Source organism: Bison bison, unplaced genomic scaffold, assembly GCF_000754665.1.
Source record: "Bison bison bison isolate TAMUID 2011002044 unplaced genomic scaffold, Bison_UMD1.0 scf7180017864322, whole genome shotgun sequence".
Classification (NCBI taxonomy): Eukaryota; Metazoa; Chordata; class Mammalia; order Artiodactyla; family Bovidae; genus Bison; species Bison bison.
In genome coordinates this window covers 5,719,540-5,740,206 of record NW_011494894.1, presented here as the reverse complement: position 1 = coordinate 5,740,206, position 20,667 = coordinate 5,719,540, and the positions used below count along the sequence as shown (strand labels likewise).

The following is a 20,667-nucleotide window of genomic DNA, read 5'->3' as shown; positions in this document are numbered from 1 at the left end:
GGTTGCAAAGAGTCGAATACGACTGAGTGAGTAACACTTTATATCTATCAATCCTACTAATTGATAATGATAGTAGCTTCAAAGAGTATGGAGTTGTATTTGAGAGAAAATTTTATTAACTTAATATTATCTGTTTTGATAGCCAACCTGAGATTTTAGAAAGGTTATTTAGAAAAGATTCTTCATTTGATACAAAGATAACATTCTTTAGGCTGTTTTATAGGTTAAGTTAATTGCTGAAACAAAAGTTTATTGAAAGATGTGGAAAATAAAGACCTAAAAATTAGTGACTTTTCAGCATCTCAACTCATTGCTGTAGGCAAGATGATCAGTTCAGTCCAATTCAGTCGGTCAGTCGTGTCCAACTCTTTGCGACCCCATAGACTATAGTTCAGTTCAATTCAGTTGCTCAGTTGTGTCTGACTCTTTGTGATCCCATGGACTGCAGCATGTCAGGCCTCCCTGTCCATCACCAACTTCCAGAGTTTACTCAAACTCATGTCTATTGAGTCAGTGACGCCATCCAACCACCTTATCCTCTGTCGTCCTCTTCTCCTCCCACCTACAATCTTTCTCAGCATCAGGGTCTTTTCAAATGAGTCAGATCTTCACATCAGGTGGCCAAAATATTGGAGTTTCAGCTTCAACATCAGTCCTTCCAATGAATATTCAGGACTGATTTCCTTTAGGTTTGATTGGTTGGATCTCCTTGCAGTCCAAGGGACTCTCAAGAGTCTTCTCCAACACCACAGTTCAAAAGCATCAATTCTTTGGCACTCAGCTCTCTTTATAGTCCAACTCTCACATCCGTACATGATTACTGGAAAAATCATAGCTTTGACTAAATGGACCTTTGTTAGCAAAGTAATGTCTCTGCTTTTTAATATTCTGTCTAGATTGTTCATAGCTTTTCTTCCAAGGAGCAAGCATCTTTTAATTTCATGGCTGCAGTCACCATCTGCGGTGATTTTGGAGCCCAGAAACATAATGTCTGTCACAGTTTCCATCGTTTCTCCATCTATTTGCCATGAAGTGATAGGACTGAATACCATAATCTCCGTTTTTTGAATGTTGAGTTTTAAGCCAGCTTTTTCACTCTCCTCTTTCATTTTCACCAAGAGGCTCTTTAGTTCATCTTTCCTTTCTGCTATAAGGGTGGTGTCATCTGCATATCCGAGGTTATTGGTATTTCTCCTGGCAGTCTCAATTCCAGCTTGTGCTTCATCCAGCCTGGCATTTCACATGATGTACTCTGCATATAAGTTAAATAAGCAAGGTGACAATATACAGTCTTGACATACTCCTTTCCCAATTTGGAACCAGTCCATTGTTCCATGTTTGGTTCTGTTACTTCTTGACCTGCATACAGACTTCTCAGGAGGCAGGTAAGGTGATCTGTTACTCCCATCTTTTGAAGAATTTTCAACAGTTTGTTGTGATCCACATCGTCAAAAGCTTTAGAGTCGTCAGTGAAGCAGAAGTAGATGTTTTTCTGGAATCCTCTTGCTTTTTCTATGATCCAGCGGATGTTGGCAATTTAATCTCTGGTTCCTCTGCCTCTTCTAAATCCAGCTTGAACATCTGGAAGTTTACAGTTCACATACTGTTGAAGTCTAGCTTTGAGTATTTTCAGCATTACTTTGCTAGCGTGTGAGATGAGTGCAATTGCGCAGTAGTTTGAACATTCTTTGGCATTGCTGTTCTTTGGGATTGGAATGAAAACTGACCTTTTCCAGTTCTGTGGCCACTGCTGAGTTTTCCAAATTTGCTGGCATATTGAGTGCAGCACTTTTACAGCATCAACTTTTAGGATTTGAAGTAGTTCAGCTGGGATTCCATCACCTTCACTAGCTTTGTTCGTCCTGATGCTTCCTAAGGTCCACTTGACTTCACATTCCAGGATATCTGGCTCTAGGTGAATGATCACACCATTGTGATTATCTGGGTCATCAAGATCTTTTTTGTACAGTTCTTCTGTGTATTCTTGGCACCTCTTCTTAATATCTTCTGCTTCTGATAGGTCCATACCATTTCTGTACTTTATTGTGCCCATCTTTGCGTGAAATGTTCCCGTGGTATCACTCATTTTCTTGAAGAGATCTCTAGTCTTTCTTATTTTATTGTTTTCCTCTATTTCTTTGCACTGATCTCTGAGGAAGGCTTTCTTATCTCTCCTTGCTATTCTTTGGAACTCTGCATTCAAATGGGTATATCTTTCCTTTTCTCCTTTGACATTCACTTCTCTTCTTTTCATAGCTATTTGTAAGGCCTCCTCAGACAGCCATTTTGCCTTTTTGCGTCTCTTTTTCTTGGGGATGGTCTTGATTACAGTCTCCTGTACAATGTTACAAACCTCCGTCCATCGTTCTCCAGGCACTCTGTCAGTCACATCTAATCCCTTGAATCTATTTGTCACTTCCACTGTATAATTGTAAGGGATTTGATTTAGGTTATACCTGAATGGTCTAGTGGTTTTCCCTACTTTCTTCAATTTAAGTCTGAATTTGGCAGTACGGAGTTCATAATCTGAGCCACAGTCAGCTCCTGGTCTTGTTTTTGCTGAATGTATAGAGCTTTTCCATATTTGGCTGCAGAGAATATAATCAATCTGATCTCAGTATTGGGCATCTGGTGATGTCCATGTGTGGAGTCATCTCTTGTGTTGCTGGAAGAGGGTGTTTGCTATAACCAATGCGTTCCTTTGGCAAGATGATCAGCTGTTGATAAAAAAATTTTTCCTTATGTAGAGTGGAGCGGTTTATCCAAGTTTAGGTCTGACCTACTTTTTTGAGGCTTGGCCTTTGCGTGTGTGCGTGTGGCACGTTTAGGTGCTCAGTCGCTTCTGACTGCAGCCCCATGGACTGTAGCCCGCCTGGCTCCTCTGTCCATGGGTTTTCCAGGCAAGAATACTGGAGTGGGTTGCCTTTCCTCCTCCAAGGGATCTTCCCAACCCAGGGATTGATCCAACATTTCCTGCTTCTCCTGCATTGGCAGACAGATTGTTTACCACTGAGCTACCTGGCCTTAGATAATTAGACTTCACCTCCCGTCCTCCATTAGAGTTTCCACAGCTCCCCAGATATCAATGCACCTCTTTATCAAATTTTTCATGTACCCCATGTCCTGTCCGTCACCAAGTGTATCAGTCAGTATATGAGAAAATAATACATCTTTTATTTTAAAATGAATGGCTTTAATGGCTTCACCCTCCATGCCATCATTTTGCACTTAACTTTCATAGTTTATTTCATATTCAGCTCCCTAATTTTGACACTTTTAGGGCAGGAAATTTACTTACTTTTTGTTTGTTTGTTTGTTTTACTTTCCTATATCTAGATCTATACCTGTATCACACATGAATGTGAAAGTTAAAGTTAAGTTGCTCAGTCGTGTCCAACTCTTTACGACCCCGTGGACTGTAGCCCACCAGGTTCCTCTGTCCATGGGATTCTCCAGGCAAGAATATTGGAGTGGGTTGCCATTTTCTTCTCCAGGGGATCTTCCCGACCCAGGGATCGAACCCAGGTCTCCCACATTAGAGGCAGATGCTTTAACCTCTGAGCATGGTAGATAGTAAAAAACAAAAAACATGGGGGAGCTGTCAAATAACTGAGTGAGTATAGTCTGTCTGATGGAGGGCAACTTCTTTTAGGGCTAAATGGTTCTGATAGTACTACATTATGACATTAGATGAATAGATAATGTAGAGTATCCATAAAGATACAGAAGAGAGAGTACAAGCTAAGAAATGGGTAAAGAATAAAATCAGGAGGAAGGAGAAAGACTGGACAAACATATTGAGGAGATAAAAATGGTAATTATGTCTAGAACAGATGATGGAACCTCCAATAATTTGCCCAAATTGCTTTTTGGGATCCTATGTTATCATTAATTGATTAATTCTAATTTCTCTGTATCAGCTGTCTAAATTAGGTTTAGTAGAAGGAAAGATGAGATCTAATGGGAATGACTGAGACTTAAGGAATATAAGCACACTTTTCCTATATAAGAAGACATGTCTTATATAAAATAAAAAGAGTAAAAGCTTTTTGTGGTATCTCTATTATAGTTTGATAAACTTTAACATAACATACCAAATGTATAGTAAAATTTATATTAAATTAGCTGACAAAATATGTGGTATCCACGTAGCAGTTCAGTTCAGTCGCTCAGTCGTGTCTGACTCTTTCAACTCCATGTACCACAGCACGCCAGGCCTCCCTGTCCATCACCAACTCCCAGAGTTTACCCGAACTCATGTCCATTGAGTCATTGATGCCATCCAACCATCTCATCCTCTGTCATCCCCTTCTCCTCCTGCCTTCAATCTTTCCGAACATCAGGGTCTTTTCAAACGAGTCAGCTCTTCGCATCAGATGGCCAAAATATGGAGTTTCAGCTTTAACATCAGTCCTTCCAGTGAACACCCAGGACCAATTTCCCTTAGGATGGACTGGTTGGATCTCCTTGCAGTCCATGGGACTCTCAAGAGTCTTCTCCAACACCACACAGTTCAAAAGCATCAATTCTTCTGCGCTTAGCCCTCTTTATGGTCCAACTCTCACATCCATACATGACCAATGGAAAAACCATAGCCTTGACTAGACGGACCTTTGTTGACAAAATAACGTCTCTGCTTTTTAATATGCTATCTAAGTTGGTCATAGCTTTTCTTCCAAGGAGTAAGCATATTTTAATTTCATGGCTGCAGTCACCATCTGCAGTGATTTTGGAGCCCAACAAAATAAAGTCAGCCAGTTTCCCCATCTATTTGCCATGAAGTGATGGGACCAGATGCCATGATCTTCGTTTTCTGAATGTTGAGCTTTAAGCCAACTTTTTCACTCTCCTCTTTCACTTTCATCAAGAGGCTCTTTAATTCTTCTTTGCTTTCTGCCATATCTGAGGTTATTGATATTTCTCCCGGCAGTCTTAATTCCAGCTCATGTTTCTTCCAGCCCAGCACTTCTCATGATGTACTCTGCATAAAAGTTGAATAAGCAGAGTGACAATATACAGCCTTGACGTACTCCTTTTCCTATTTGGAACCAGTCTTTTGTTCCATGTCCATCCACATATCAGTCTGACTGAATTATCCAGCACCAGCTGATATTTATTTAACCTTTCTCTTTAATGCTATTGAAGGTAATAGATCATCCATGACTTATGTTTTAAAATAACTAATTTCATTTTAAATATCTGAAGCTCTTATGTGTGCTTCCTAGCATTTGTAATTCAAGAATAGGCAATAAGGACCTTTATTTTTATCCTAAATATCAGCGTTGTAATGCCAGTTATTCCTATTACCCCTAAAGCATTTCTCGGTGTTAATGTTCTTTTGTTTTAGTCAATAAAATCCAGTTCTATTAACAGTGATGAAGCTATATATTTCCCATTACAAACTTTTTGATCACACCAGAATCAAATAGTCAAATATAAAGGAAGATGACTTCTTGGAGATAAATAATTTGTTTATAGAGTTGTTTTCATTTAAAATCAATACTTTAACATTTTCCTTTTGTTTTATAACTGGTTATTTCTACCTAATGACTTACTGATCTGATATTTACTGAAAATTCCCTGCTATCAAGTCTTCTAAGAAGTGCTAAAACTACCAACCACTCCAGTTTTCAGAGAAGCAGATGGGATAAATGACTGACTAAATCAGTGGGATTAAATATAAGTAGAATAAAGGAAATGGTGGGGTTTAGGGGGAATCAAAGGTACTCAGTAAGGGAGATCATCATAATTTTAACTTAAGTAGCAAGTGTATAGTGAATGTACGGATAAAGGCAGATGATCAGTTCTAATTCCTCGTTATAAAGTTGTACAAAAGGTTTAAAGTTAGAGTGTACCCTAGACTCTAGGATTAGTCTCAATCTATTTTGAGAAATATCCACTTGTGCCTCTAAAGAACTTTTAACACTGTACTCGGCCAAACCATCTACCCATTGTGAGAGGTGATGCAATCAGTAAAACTGTTTCCAGTAATATAAGAGGTTGAGTCCAACTCAGGACAATGTTTTTTACATAGAAGATAATAAATATTTACTATACATTGGAAACCCCTGGAATTATGTTACATTCTGATGGTCCAGTCCTTGTGAATAAGGCATAAATCTTCAAGAATCAACATATACTTACCTGTAATAATAATGTAACTGGAACTATAAGTTGTAAATTTTCCAATTAATATTTATTTTTTGCTAACATTAAGCTAGATTAGTTTTTGACAATCACATAGCTATATATTTTCCCCAACTTAATTGTTGAGCTAAAATAAATAGTCATCAAAAATATATTTTTATATTAAAGATTGTATTTTATACATATTTTATTTAAACTTTTGATAACTAGATGAAAAAGTGTGAGTACTGTTGTACACCATTGGAGTATGTGCATGCATGCATGCTAAGTCAACTTCAGTCATGTCCGAGTCTTTGTGACCCTATGGACTGTAGCCTGCCAGGCTTTTCTGTCCGTGGGATTCTCCAGGCAAGAATACTGGAATGGGTTACCATGCCCTCCTTCAGAGACTCTTCCCGACAGAGATCAAACCCACATATTGGCAGGCGGGCCTGATAAGCCCCACATTGGAGTACAAGGTAGTATCTTCTGTAAAAGGATTTGCATTCATTTATCAGGGTGACTCTATCCTAGAAAAAGTGAAATATACTTTTTAGGAGGTTACTAGGAGAAGGCAGTGGCAACCCACTCCAGTACTCTTGCCTGGAAAATCCCGTGGACGGAGTGGGCTGCAGTCCATGGGGTCGCTAAGAGTCGAACACGACTGAGCAACTTCACTTTACTTTTCACTTTCATGCATTGGAGAAGGAAATGGCAGCCCACTCCAGTGTTCTTGCCTGGAGAATCCCAGGGACGGGGGAGCCTGGTGGGCTGCCGTCTATGGGGTCGCACAGAGTCGGACACGACTGAAGCGCCTTAGCAGCAGTAGCAGCAGCAGGAGGTTACTAGATCTGAGTTAATACTAATCCCTGCTGCTGCTGCTGTCGCTTTGTTTTAGTGACAGGAAAGTCTGGAGAAGAGATGTGTAATGGGCACATAGAGGTATGATGGGCATAGAGTATCAGAGTATTTGTGTCCCGTGTGAATGCTCATCAGAGGCTACCTACTGCAGAGGAGACTGTCAGTAATCAAATGGACAAGATCAGCTGTCCTGTGGATATCAATCAGCCTTTTCACCTACCCACCCGAGTATTTGGTCAGTGAGCTGATATGCAAAGGGACAGTGGCAGCCTGGGCTCTCAACCAACTTGAGCTCAAATGTGGGACTTCTTCTCATTAAGGCTGCTCTGGCTACTACCACTGTTGAGAGCCCAAATTTCCAACAGAAGAGGCATCCTAAAAGGCACTATTCCCTAAGGGATCATCAAACCACAGTGGCAGTGATGATCCCTTCCATCATGAAGGCGGCAGTGATTTGTCTTCACTGGAATAGACACTTCTTTAAAATATGGAATTAACTTCTCTCACTGCGGTATTTCGAGAAGGCAATAGCAACCCACACCAGGACTCTTGCCTGGAAAATCCCATGGATGGAGGAGCCTGATAGGCTGCAGTCCATGGGTCGCTGAGTCGGACACGGCTGAGCGACTTCACTTTCACTTTTCACTTTCATGCATTGGAGAAGGAAATGGCAACCCACTCCAGTGTTCTTGCCTAGAGAATCCCAGGGACGGGGGAGCCTGGTGAGCTGCCGTCTGTGGGGTTGCACAGAGTCAGACATGACTGAAGTGACAGCACCAGCAGCAGCAGCACTGCAGTATTTGTATCTGCAACTCCATCTGTTGATTTAAGGAATTTCTTGGCCACTGTCTTGATAGCCAGTACAAAACTAAGAAACTAGTTTTTCAGCAAAAGAGGTACAGCTCTGGCTACATGGAATTCACTGACTTTATCATATACTAATCTAAGGAACTAGCTTGGTAAACACTGTAAAAGACTTATTTCACATACGAGTTGTAACCTATGAAGTTAGGGTGCTGTCCTAGCTAATGTATGAAACAAAGAGAGACAAATAGCTATGTATGGTGCCATTTCTCCCTTAGAATATGTAGATCCAAGAATAAAGGGAAATAAGTGGTGCTGGTTTCTCCACTATTAAACTGAGTAACTCTTCTTTTGGTAACAAAATACTGCTTCAGGCATTGCTCAGTAAGGAAAACAGGAGCCACTTTAGCCATTTCAAACAAAATTTAATATACACAGTTTAATTTCAGTGCTATTGGAAGGACTAGAAGAGCAAAGGAGAGAAAATGGGAATATCTGGCGAAGGAAAAAAGGATTTTTAATGTTTCGAAATTTCCTGTATCGTGGTGTGCCTCTGTACCATAGGACCATCATACTACATGATTGCTATTGGTGTTTGTTTTTTTTTTTTTTGGCCATGCCTTGTGGCATGAGGGATCTCAGTTGGCCGGCCAGGGACTAAACCCATGCTCCCTGCAGTGGAAACATGGAGTTCTAAACACTGGACTGCCAGGGAAGTCCTGTGATTACTATCCTTATTTTCAAAAATTCAACAGTTCCTCCAGATTGTTTGGAAATAATTGTAAAAGATTACAAGAAGTAGATGTGATCCTATAAAGTAGTTTGTATGTAGAAACATTCTTCAGTCCAGTGTGTTCCATTCAATTAAGGTGTATTTGTTATGCTTCCTTTACATATATAGGCTCAGGGCCTAATGTGGAAGTAACCATCTGTCCTCAAACAAAGCAAAGAAAGTCTAACTTATTTTCAGAACCTTTAATCAGGAATTAAATTTCTTTCATAAGTGTGTAATTTTTAAAGAAGTTGCAGACATATTTTATTATAACCTAGGCCAATCCAGTTTTCATACCTATGTATTTTCAACTTTCTACTGAAAAGTCACTTAAAATAGAATTCCATGTTCAGAAATTTAATTGCAAATTCTTCAACTTCGGTACTTCTGTACCTAGACAGAATGACTCATTAGGAAGGGCCCATTGTTTATACACCTATCCCTTGTGGATTTCTATATTCTACCTCAGGTCTATGTCTTACCTCGTCTCTGGAGTGGTCAGTTCCTGCTGTGATGATCATATCTGTCTATACCAACAGAGGTACTAATCTCTTCTCATGCTGAGATATGGAAAATATTCTCTCTTGATTCAACTGAGATACCATTGGACTTTACAGGAGGAACCTTCACTCTAAAGCTAATGAATGTATGACTAAGCAAAAAGAAAAAAGTGGCAAAACCAACCAAAAGATTAGCTTAAAAGAAATTCCGTACTTTGCTGTTTTATCTAGTTGATGGTTATTTCCCTTACCTCAGCCTTCATTTCTAGGTCCATTATTTCTAAATCCTAAAACTTACTGGCTTACAGAATAGCAGTCAATTACGTATTTTGTCTCATGGTTTTAGGGCTTGACTAGACACATGAGGGCAGTTCTTACTTGAGATCTCTTGTGTGGTTGTGGTCAAATAGCATTTGGAGTCATCTCTAAGGCTGTCTGATGCTGGCTATCAGCTAGAACACGAACACGTAGCATCTCCAGGTAGCCTCAGCTTCCTCCCAAACAGAAGGTTGGTTTCCAAGATCATCCCAAAATATCAGGTGGTCGGTATATTGCTTTTAATGACATTGCCTCAAATTATGTCATCTTTGTTGTCACAGACCTGCCTAGATGGATGGGGCACCGCCATAGACCCTACCTATTGATGGAAGAGAAATGTCAATGTTAATATTATAAGAAGAAACATAAGGGATGAAGCAAAATTTTCAGCAGTTCTTTTACCAAAGATCTGTTAGTGGTAAATGCTCTCATTCTGACTGAAAGTGTTGTTTTGCTTTCATTATTGATTGCTGTTTAACTGTGTGTAGGTTGTAGGTTGACAGTTATTTTCCCTAGGCACTTTGAAAATATAATTTCATTATCTTTTATCTTCTTGAAAATAGGTTGTCAGCTGTCAGTGGAAGGGTTTTTAAGAAGCTGTTACCTTATCTGTTCTTCTGTAAGATAAGCTCAAGAACTTGTTAGTCTGTTATAACAGTTTCTGTTATAACCTATGGGTTCAGGGAGGGTTTCACTATCACAGCCACTTTATACTTTGGAAAGTAGGATTACAGGGATAATGTCATTGCCTAAGGTCATATGGTTTATACTTAGCAGAATGACCTATTGAAATTGGTCTTGGTCTAGAGAACTCACTTCTAAATACCCTAAACTTTCTGACTGAAAAATTTAAAGTTAATTATATTCAAGAGATATTTTTTTAGTTGGTTTCATAGAACTTTAGAAAATTTCTAAATTTAATTGAAAAGAACGTTGGTACTTCCCTGATGGTCCAGTGGTTAAGACTCAGTTCTCCCAAAGCACGGGGCCCCAATTCGAACCCTGGCGAGGGAACCAAGATCATATATGCCTCACAGGGTGGCCTAAAAAAGAATATTAAATAACCGACAAAAGTACAAAATATCTTTGCCTTAGAATTCAATTCATTTTCTTCTTCTGTTTTTCTAAACTTACCTTTTTCTACCTTTTATTTTTCTGAGAGGAGAATGAGTCTGCTTGGTTGAAATGAGTATCCCCAAAAGATTTTATTGGTAGATGGTCTTGTCCCAAGAGACAGTTTTTAACAAATGAAACAACTGGGGTAATAAAAGCAGGAAAGAAAACTGTCTGAGGTGATACTGCCGACAGACAGCATCACATAATTTGGAAGAGTGAAGACCTGTCTTAAAGCTTGAATAAAAATTTCCGTCTTATGGACCAGACTAGGTCAAGGTGAACTTAGCATCCATGTACTAATACGTGGGGCTTCCCTGGTGCTCAGACAGTGAAGAATCTGCCTGCCAGTGCAGGAGATCAAGGAAACCTGGGTTCGATCCTTGGGTCTAGAAGATCCCTAGAGAAGGAAATGGCTCGCCACTCCAGTATTCTTGCCTGGAGAATTCCATGGACAGAGGAGCCTGGTGGGCTATAGTCCATGGGGTCCCAAAGAGTTGGACATGACTGAGCGACTAACACAGACACATACATACACACACACACACACACACACACACACACACAGACCCAACACATTGGGTCATTCATAGAGAAAAAAATAGGTAAACTGGTTGTTTTGATGCATTTAAAAATAAATAATTTGCTTAAGTCTTTTACTTTGTAATGGATTGATTGTGTATCTTAGAAATGCCTTAGAATTTACAAAGCATACTTGGATTAGAAATAGTATTTCTAAGATTGAGAGGAGAAAGGAAAACAATGACTGTTTATTTTAGAGGATGAGTACACATCGTACCTTAGGTAGTACCAGAGGGATAATAGAGATATATGAAACTATCTTTAAGCCCAAGGGGCAAATGTGACACTAGAAATTTGAGGTGAACACCCACAAGAAAGAAGCCTGGAACACACTGGAAATTAGTAGAGAACAAAGGATAAAGGAAGAAACAGGATGAGAAGATCTAAGACATTTTTCTTTAAACAGTGTTAGAGTGCTTATGCTTTTTTAATTTGGCTAGTGCCTGTGTAGCCAGCATGGATTAACCCAGGTTAATATGCAGATCTGTAAAAGCAGACTGAAGGTGAATTACCAGAAAGACTGAAAAGTTTAAGAGACTTGGCAGCACTGGGAATTCCCTGGTGGTTCAGTGGTTAGGACTCAGCACTTGCACTGCCACAATCCAGGTTTGATCCCTGGTAGGGGAACTTATATTCTTGGAGCCATTTGGTACAGCCAAATTAAAAGAAAAAAGAAAAAGAAGAAAGGAGTTTCAAAAGAGAAGGAATCTTTAATAGTGTCATGTTTTACCAAGAGGCCAAAAAAAAAACTGTCCATTAGATTGAGCAACATAGAAGTCATTGGTGAATTTGTTGGTGTTAATTTCATAAAAGTGTGGGGGCAGATGTTAATTATCAGTCGACCAAGGGGACTTTGAGATGAAGACTAGAAACAGCAGAAGGACATCGTGTAACTGTAGGAGATCACAAAGCCAAGGGAAGAGATTGTGTTTGAAATTTCCTTGAGAAAACAATGGGTCAAGTGAATACAAAAGTTAGATAATGTCAGTATAAATGTTTCTTAGATAATATGTGAAAAGATAAAGCCATTCATAATAAATAAACTCAGAGTTACAGCAAAAAAGGTAATTTTGTAATAATAATACATGAAGTATTCTTAACCCTTTCACTACAGTAATTCTTAAATCTCCCGGTTTCTCAGAAAGGCCTTTTTGCTAAGGTTCCCTTCTTAAAAGTAAAATCATACAGTTTTTGTCCTTTTGTGACAGGCTTATTTCACTTAATGCAGTGTTTTCAAAGTTCATCCATGTTGGTTGCCTGTGTCAGAATTTCCTTTTTAAAGCTCAGTAAGTGTTAGTCACTCAGTCGTGTCCGACTCTTTGCAACCCCATGGACTGTAGCCCACGAGGCTGCTCCATCATGGAATTCTCCAGGCAAGAATACTGGAGTGGATAGCCATTCCCTCCTCCAGGGGATCCTCCTGACGCCCAGGAATAGAACCCGGGTCTCCTGCGTTGCAGGCAGATTCTTTACTGTCTGAGCACGAGGAAAGTGTATATACCACATTTTGTTTATCCATTGATTTTTTAAAATTTTATTTATTTTAATTGGAGGTTAATTATTGTACAGTATTGTGATGGTTTTGCCATACATCAACATGAATCAGCCACAGGTATACATATGTCCCTTCATCCTGGATCCCCCTCCCACCTCCCTCCCCACCCCATCCCTCTGGGTTGTCCCAGAGCATTGACTTTGGGTGCCCTGCTTCTTGCATCAAACTTGACACTGGTCATCTGTTTTACATATGGTAATGCACGTGTTTGATGAACACTTAGGTTGCTTCTGCTCTTTGGCCCTTATGAGTATTACTGCTGTGAACGTGAACATACAGATATCTCTGTGAATCCCTGCTTTTGATTCTTTTGGAGGTATATCCAGAAGTTGAATTGCTGGATTATGTGGTAATTCTATTTTTAATTTTGTTGAGGAACCACATACTGTTTTCCATAGCAGTTACACCATTTTACATTCTCACCAGTGGTGCACTAGGGTTCCATTTTCTCCACATCCTCATCAGTTCTTGTTATTTTATGTTTTTTTTTATTTTTTTAATAGTCATCAATCCTAATGAGTATGAGGTGTTATCTTGTGATTTGGTTTGCCTTCTTTTCATAAAAAGTCTAATGCATTTTAAAAGCTCTTTCAATCTTGATTAGTTAAATGTATGTATCACAAGAGTTTTTTTACTCTTCAAATTTTTTCCTCAGAATTATTCTAAATAAAACATTTCTCTCATGTTTTTGATCTGTTATAAACAATTTCTTTATTATAGGGAGATGTGCTTATAATAAGGCAGTAGTAAAATTGTGTCACAGCCCTGATTGCATATATTGAAATCTTCCAGCAGTAAATGATGGAACCTCAGTCTTAGGTTTCTTTCACTCTTGGCTCTTATCTTGGCTCTACTCCTTCCTTTTGATCTAGAGAGATCTTATTTGCCATGTTACAGTGGAAAGATAAGTACCTGGTAATGAGGTGGGATTAATCAGCTAGGAAATAACATTCATAAGGTATTAGGAATAACTATGATTGTTATACAGATTTAACTGCAGTATCTGGTCTTATAGTGGGCATCATACTCTTCAAAGACTTAGTTGTGAAGACTTAGTTAAGCGGTCTCAGCACTAAGTAGAAGAGGAATGAGCTAGTTTGTCACACTTCTGGCCCCTCGTAGTGTGTTGTTCGTGCTAAGCCTAGAACCGGCCCCCAGCAGCACCGTCTCAAGGAGTAAGGTTACTTTTTAGCAGGAAATACAATGCCATGAAGCAAAGCAAATAAAGTAGTTATTTTGCAATAAACTACTCAGAGAATTCCACATCAGTCTCACATTCTGGGAAGTGGTCCATCTTGCTTCTAATCTTGAGATCTGTGGCTCCTCAAAGCTGAGCCAACAGTATTTAGGATGTCAGCTGTGTTCATTTGCTAGGGCTGCCATAAGGAAATAGTACAGACTTGGGTAGCATAAACAACTGAAATTTGCTTCCTTATAGTTTTGGAGGCTGAATCAAGCAGTGCTGGCTGGGTTAGTGTCCTCAGAGGCCTCTTTCCTTGTCTTGCAAATGACTCTAAAGGAAAAATAGAACATAATTTATTTTGTTTAAATTTGTTTAAGTTGTTTAACTTTATTTATTTATTTTTTACCATTTTTAACTACATATGGTGTTCTTTTAAAATCTGAGACTGATGTATATCTCCCACTTACATAGCTGATTCCACCAAATTAACTATAGAAAACATGATTTTAATTTTGCTTGTAGTAAAGGACTCCAAAATACATACTCTTTTAAGATCCAAGACTTTTTTCCCCTGGTGAGTATGTCCTCATTGTTGATTTGATAAATTTTCACTCTGTTTATCAGTGATACTGCTTAAATTCATCAGCAGCAAAATTCAGTTTGCATGTCTCTGTATCAAAATAAGAGGAACATGGCTGGAGCTAGAGATTATCATACTAAGTGAAGTAAGTCAGACAGATAAAGGCAACTATTTTGAAGAAAAAGAACAGAGCTCAAGGGTCAAAATGATCTGAAGTTGAATCCTTGTTCCATCCATTTACTAACTCTGTCACCTAGACAGGTTAATTAACCTTTTTATATTTGTTTCCTAATCTAGAAAATGGAGTTAATAATAGTTGCTTTGTTAAATTGCAGAAATTAAAGGAGATAGCATTTGTTCCCTTTCTGGCACTGGTTAGATGCTCAGTAGTGTCCTCAATAATAATGTTGATTCACAGTAAAAAAATAAGCCTTAAGTTGGTTCTTAGCTTTGGAGAATGTACAATGAGTTTTTAAAATAATGCTATAAACAAACATTTTTACTTTGTTTTAATTAACTTTTTTATTGTGGTAAAATACACATAGCATTACCATTTTTAAGTGTTCTTAAAAATGTATTAGGGCTTCCCTGGTGGCTCAGTGGTAAGCAATCTGCCTACAGTGCAGGAAATGACGGTTCAATACCTGGGTGGAGAAGATCCCCTGGAAATGGAAATGGCAACCCACTCCGTAATCTTTCTTGGGAAATCCCATGGACAGAGAAGCCTGGCGGGCTACAGTCCGTGGGGTCGCAAAGTGTTAGACACAACTGAGTGCACATGTGCATAAAAATGTGTTAATGGAGTATTAAATATATTCATATTGTTGTGTAACCATCACCACATCCATAACCTAACTCTTTTCATCTTGTATAATTGAAACTCTGTTTCCATTAAATATAGTAACTTCTCCTTCTTCCTCCCAGCCCTTGGCAGCACCTGATTCCTGTCTATAATTTTGATTGCTCTAGGTATATACACAAAAGAATTGAAAATAATGTCTTGTTATCAAGCAAAGGGCTTGCTGCCCAAATTTGCATATAAGCCAATACTATGGCACCAGCTTTTGAGAAGAGAAAGGGCTTTATTGTGAGGTTTAACTGGCAAGGAAACAAGGAGGCATGGCTCTCAATTCTGTCTCTTCATTCTGGGGTTTGGTGGAATGCTCACGAGTTAGAAGAGGGTTGGTTTGCAGAAGCCCTGGAGGGGCAGGTATCCAAGGCAGGGCTTTGGAGCCTGTCCATTTGTGGTGAGATTAGGTTCAGCAGCTTCAGAACCAGATCTTCCTGCACCATGGACCCTGTACTTCTGACAGGGTTCTGGTCACATCTGGCCCTTTCATTCCGGGGAGGGGGGAAACTTTGGTTCTGGGTGTTACTTGAGGTCAAATTTTTCTCTTCTGAGCGTGCTTTGGCTGCATGACTTGTGGTTTTGTTCTGTTTGTCTCTGAAAAACAACTCAGTATCTTGTTAGAAACAGGATAGGGCCAGTTTGGGCTGGTTCTGCGATTATAGTCTCAAAGAGATATTTACATACCTATGCTCATACCAGTGTAAGTAATTCTTGTCCATAAATAGATAAGCAAAATGAGGTATGTACATACAATGGAATATTATTTAGCCTTAAAAAGGAAGGAAATTCTGACGGATGCTACAACATGGATAAACCCTGAGTGGCATGGAGAAGGAAATGGCAACCCACTCCAGTGTTCTTGCCTGGAGAATCCCAGGGACGGGGGAGCCTGGTGGGCTGACGTCTATGGGGTCACACAGAGTCGGACACGACTGAAGTGACTTAGCAGCAGCAGCAGCATGGATGAACAGTGAGCTGAGTAAAATAAGTCATATAATTACATTTTAAGCTTATTTTTAATGTTCTTCAAACATGAAAAACTATTTAGAATATTATATTAATGTTAAACTGCCTTGCTAACAAGGAACATAATTTATTCAGTTCTGTGGGATGTAAGTTATGATTTATAAATATCCATGAATATGCTGTGTCTTCTTTTGAATTTCTAGAGTTAGATATTAAACTTGACTATTCTAGACTTATTTCCCCACTCCTGAGTCTGATGCTTTACTTTTTCTATCTAGGAGGAAAGTTTTATTTGAATTTTTAAAATCCTTATTTAAAAATTAGTCCATTTTAATACGTTATTTGATTTTTAATTTTAGTCAGATTATTTTATTAACTTATTAAAATTTTTGAGTGGCATACTCTTTTTTTTTTCTTTAATGAGATGGGTAGATATTTATCTAATATTGGATGAGATGGAAATGAAGTTTGTTTAATTCAGATTAACATGCTGCTTGCTTAATGTTAATTGCTCATCGATGGAGAACTCAAAGTGCTTATGTGGTTAAGAGAACTTCTAGTGAATGTTGGTTCTGCTAGTGACTTCCTTTGTGGCTTTGAGAAAGATCTAACAACTACAAAGATTTAGCGTTGGAATGTACACAAAATAGTTTGCCAGAAGCATTTGATAAAAGGCAACTTAACTGGGTGGCGATTTTAAAAGACTATTTCATTTGACTTGATAAAATCACTTAATGCAAGTTGTAAGGGTTATCCTTTTTTATTAGTGGATAAAAACATGGGGTCCAGAGTCAAACTAACAAAGATTTAGGTACCTACCACCACTCTGTAGTCTTGGGCAAGTGTTTTACAACCCTAAACCTTGGTTTCTATATCTGAAAACTGGTTTTCATAGCAGGTAATATTTATTTACATGTGCCAGGAATTCTGCTAAACATTTTAATTTTAGACACATTATTTTATTTGCTTCATATAATAACCTTATTCAGTAAATGCTACTTTCTCCTCATTTCACAGATGAGGAGCTGGGGTACAGAAAAGTAGGTAGCGTGAGTAACTTGGTTTGTAAATAATCTTCGAGCTACAAATTAAATCCTGCTTCAATCTGTTCCCCAATTCTGATTCCAAAATTCTAAAGTAAAATTTTGTGATTATAACAACTTGAGGATAGGCAGCCATGTCTTCTAATTTTTTTATATCACATAGCTCTTAGTATCATATACATTTGAGAGTATAGTATACATTTGATATGTATTTATTGATTGTTAGGAATTTCTCTTAGAAAACATGTAGATATATTTATAAAAAAAATAATGGCCACTTTCTCTAAGGGCTAGTTCTTTCTATTATTCTTTTTAAAAGTTGCCACTGAAGGGTATTTTAGGACTTTCATTCTAAGACTCTTTTGTCTTCATGCTGGTATTTTTTAAAAACAAATAAGAAAGCTATAGAGAAGGCTGACCTCTCAAGAATTTTTGTGTGGGGAATTACTTAAGGCATAAAAGTCCATAAACCATTTTTCTCCATTTCATTTTTTTGTGTATTTTCAACAAACTGTACTTCCAGTTAGTAAAAGATGGCAATTTTTGTTTATACCAGGCCAAATTCCATTCTCATAAACTCAGAGTTCATTGGCCTTATTAAAGTCTAAAAGCCCTAATTGAGTATATTTTAATAAAGATTATCTACTCAATTTGGGGCTGTTTACCTCAGAACATTTTTTAAGAGTAGCATTTAAGAGTAGTAGGTTTCATAACAAATCCTACAACGTATATCCTTGTTTTTAAAAATAGCATTATAATTTTATTCTGATTATATCAATAATATATCTGTGAATGATGCTGACATCCCAGTAACCCTTTCCTCGTTAGAAGGTAATTCTGTGTTATTTTGTCAAATAGTTGAGTATTTAAGTTTGTACAATGTAGATCATTGTACATTTCAGTAAATTTATTTATAAAATCATTGAATTATTAAAGTGAGTGAATTTTATGGTATGTAAACTGTACCTCAGTAAAACTGTTAAAAAATATAACCATGCCAGGAGTTGACAATTTTTTCAGTTTTTTGCTAATTGGAAAACTAGGATGATGTAATTATTTTCTTTATTTCTTCTTTATTTCTATTTTCTTTCATACTGTGGCTATGGTTTGTTGCTATAGATAAATAACTGATTTACCTAAAACTAATTTTTTTATAAAGTATTTCAGGACAGAGAAATGTTTACTTTATTCTCTGGCAAAGAGCATACTTTCTTTTCTAATATAAGCTTGAAATTTATAAGACTCTTAGAAAACATGTTGTTTCATTTATTTTTTTAACTCTTTTATGGACAGTTTGGATTATTTCCAAAGTTATAAAAAAGAATGGGTGTAAATTACTCCACGTTGCTGATTGTTTGTTTACACTAGTTACAAAATTGGAACACATTATTTTTTCCATTGCTTTTGTAAAACATTGGTTTAACTTATCTATATAGCTTTGTTCTCATTTTAAAAAACAAAGTACTTATGGACTCTTTCCAATGTATTTATTGTCTGCTTTTTCTTTCTTTTGGGTTTTGATATTATTTATATTTTAAAATTAACTTGTTAGGAGAGTAACTTTTTCCGTGAAACTTATTTTTAGGAAGATGTTTGTATGTTCTTAAAGATATTCTGCGTGTGTCTTCTCCAAAGGAGTATGATCCATTTTAAAATTTTACTATATCCTGAAAAATTATTTTATGAAAGCGATCTTGCAAGTCTAATAAGGGCCAACTTTTTAAGATCTAATTAAGATGTTATTGAGATCAGTTAACTAATATTTGACAACATCAAGCATTGGTGAGGATGTGAAGGCCAAGAGACATTGTTGTAATTAAAAGGCACTTGGAATTTAAGAATTAATTGGGGTGGCTTGATTTCTCATTAGTTAAATCATCGTGTACTTATTCTGTGGCTTGAAACTATTAGACATTAGATGATGATAATAGTTGTCATTGTTACTCTTTTATATGTACCAATATGTAGTGCTTGCTGTGTTATCAGACACTGTCATTAAGACTTTACTTATAGTAACTTGTTTAATTCTCACTATGATCCTATGAAGTAAAGACTACTACTTTCCTTGTTTAACAGATAAGGAAAATAAGTCACACAGAACTCACTCAAAAACACAGATCCCCAGGTAGACATTGCTCTTAACCACTTTACCATACTATGAGGACTGCTTTCCTTTTCTTTTTTAAAAGAAATAAAAGATTGTTCATCTTGAAAGAATTAAAAAGTACTTAGTGTAAAAAAATGAGAATTAATACTTTACTGCTAGAAGGATGAGTGTTATTTCCAGTGACTGACAGAGTCTGATTACTGATGCTTTTTCATAGACTGCTAAGCAGTTAGTTCAGACAGTATTATTTGAATTTAGTCACATAATCTTTATTAGTATTTTTTAATGTGTATGGTAGTTTATATCACTTGTCTATTTGCATTGGTTGCATTTTTTTGTGGGAAATCTTTATCTGTTGCTTAAAAGATAAGGAGTATAAATATACTTCACATCCCATCTAACTTTTGAAAAATCTGTATCACTGTAACTCAAAATATGAACTGTAATTTCACATAAGAATGCTAATAGTTGTTGATTAATTGATGACATATTAATATAAGTAAATAAAAATATTATAATTGATATTTGTTGAAGTAAGCACATGGTTTATAACTTTAGTTGATAAATAGAACCCAAGAAAGGTTGTAAACATTTTAATAAGCTTATTATACATACTGAGAATAAAGTCTCTCTCTCAGTATAAATATGTTTTGGGAGAAAAGTTCAAGCTATTGTTTTGTTTTTTTCTTAAATCAATTCATTCCCCCTCCTTTGTTTATATTTTATTTTTTAGGATTTTGGCCCCCAACAGTAATTATCAGGATATTGAGACCCTCTATAACTTCCTAATCAAGTATGAGGTAGGAAAAATATTTTTAAATGTTTATCATATTTCCATTATAATCAAGTTTTAATATAAACAAACAGAGGTGTTCTAAAATGGAATGCTGTTTAATTACTGTTTACTTTAAATTCTTAAATGCCACCAAAGTTTGCCCCCGACATTCATTTTTTGTGTTTCATTCTCTTAAGTGAGCACATGTGGTAGAGACCTATACTAATACAACACGGAGCTGTTTCCCATCAGGGACGCTGTTGGTGTGATACAACACGGAGCTGTTTCCCTTCAGGGACGCTGTTGGTGTGATACAACACGGAGCTGTTTCCCTTCAGGGACGCTGTTGGTGTGCTGGATAGGGCATTTCTGCATTGTGTGGAACGTTGCAGGATGCTTCAACATCTCTGATCCTCAGATACTAAACGCCAGTACTCTCTCAGTCATTGTGACAACCAAAAATACCCTCCACCGCACCCAACTCATATACCCAGATGGCCCCTAAGGAGGACGAACCACCTCCGGTTGAGCA

At 37.4% G+C, this 20,667-nt stretch overlaps 1 protein-coding gene across 6 annotated transcripts in view; it reads left to right on the top strand.

The window, feature by feature from the left end:
• Nucleotides 1-20,667, top strand: part of SWT1 (SWT1 RNA endoribonuclease homolog (S. cerevisiae)) — a 108,284-nt gene that overhangs the window by 75,938 nt on the left and 11,679 nt on the right. For 4 of the 6 annotated variants that reach the window (XM_010853081.1, XM_010853080.1, XM_010853079.1 and 1 more), the window contains one exon: nucleotides 20,094-20,160. In XM_010853081.1, coding sequence (XP_010851383.1) covers nucleotides 20,094-20,160 — 67 coding nt within the window. Of the gene's footprint in view, nucleotides 1-9,662; nucleotides 9,800-20,093; nucleotides 20,161-20,332; nucleotides 20,652-20,667 lie in introns of those variants that run through there. The other 2 variants (XR_826409.1, XM_010853082.1) reach the window with 2 other exon arrangements.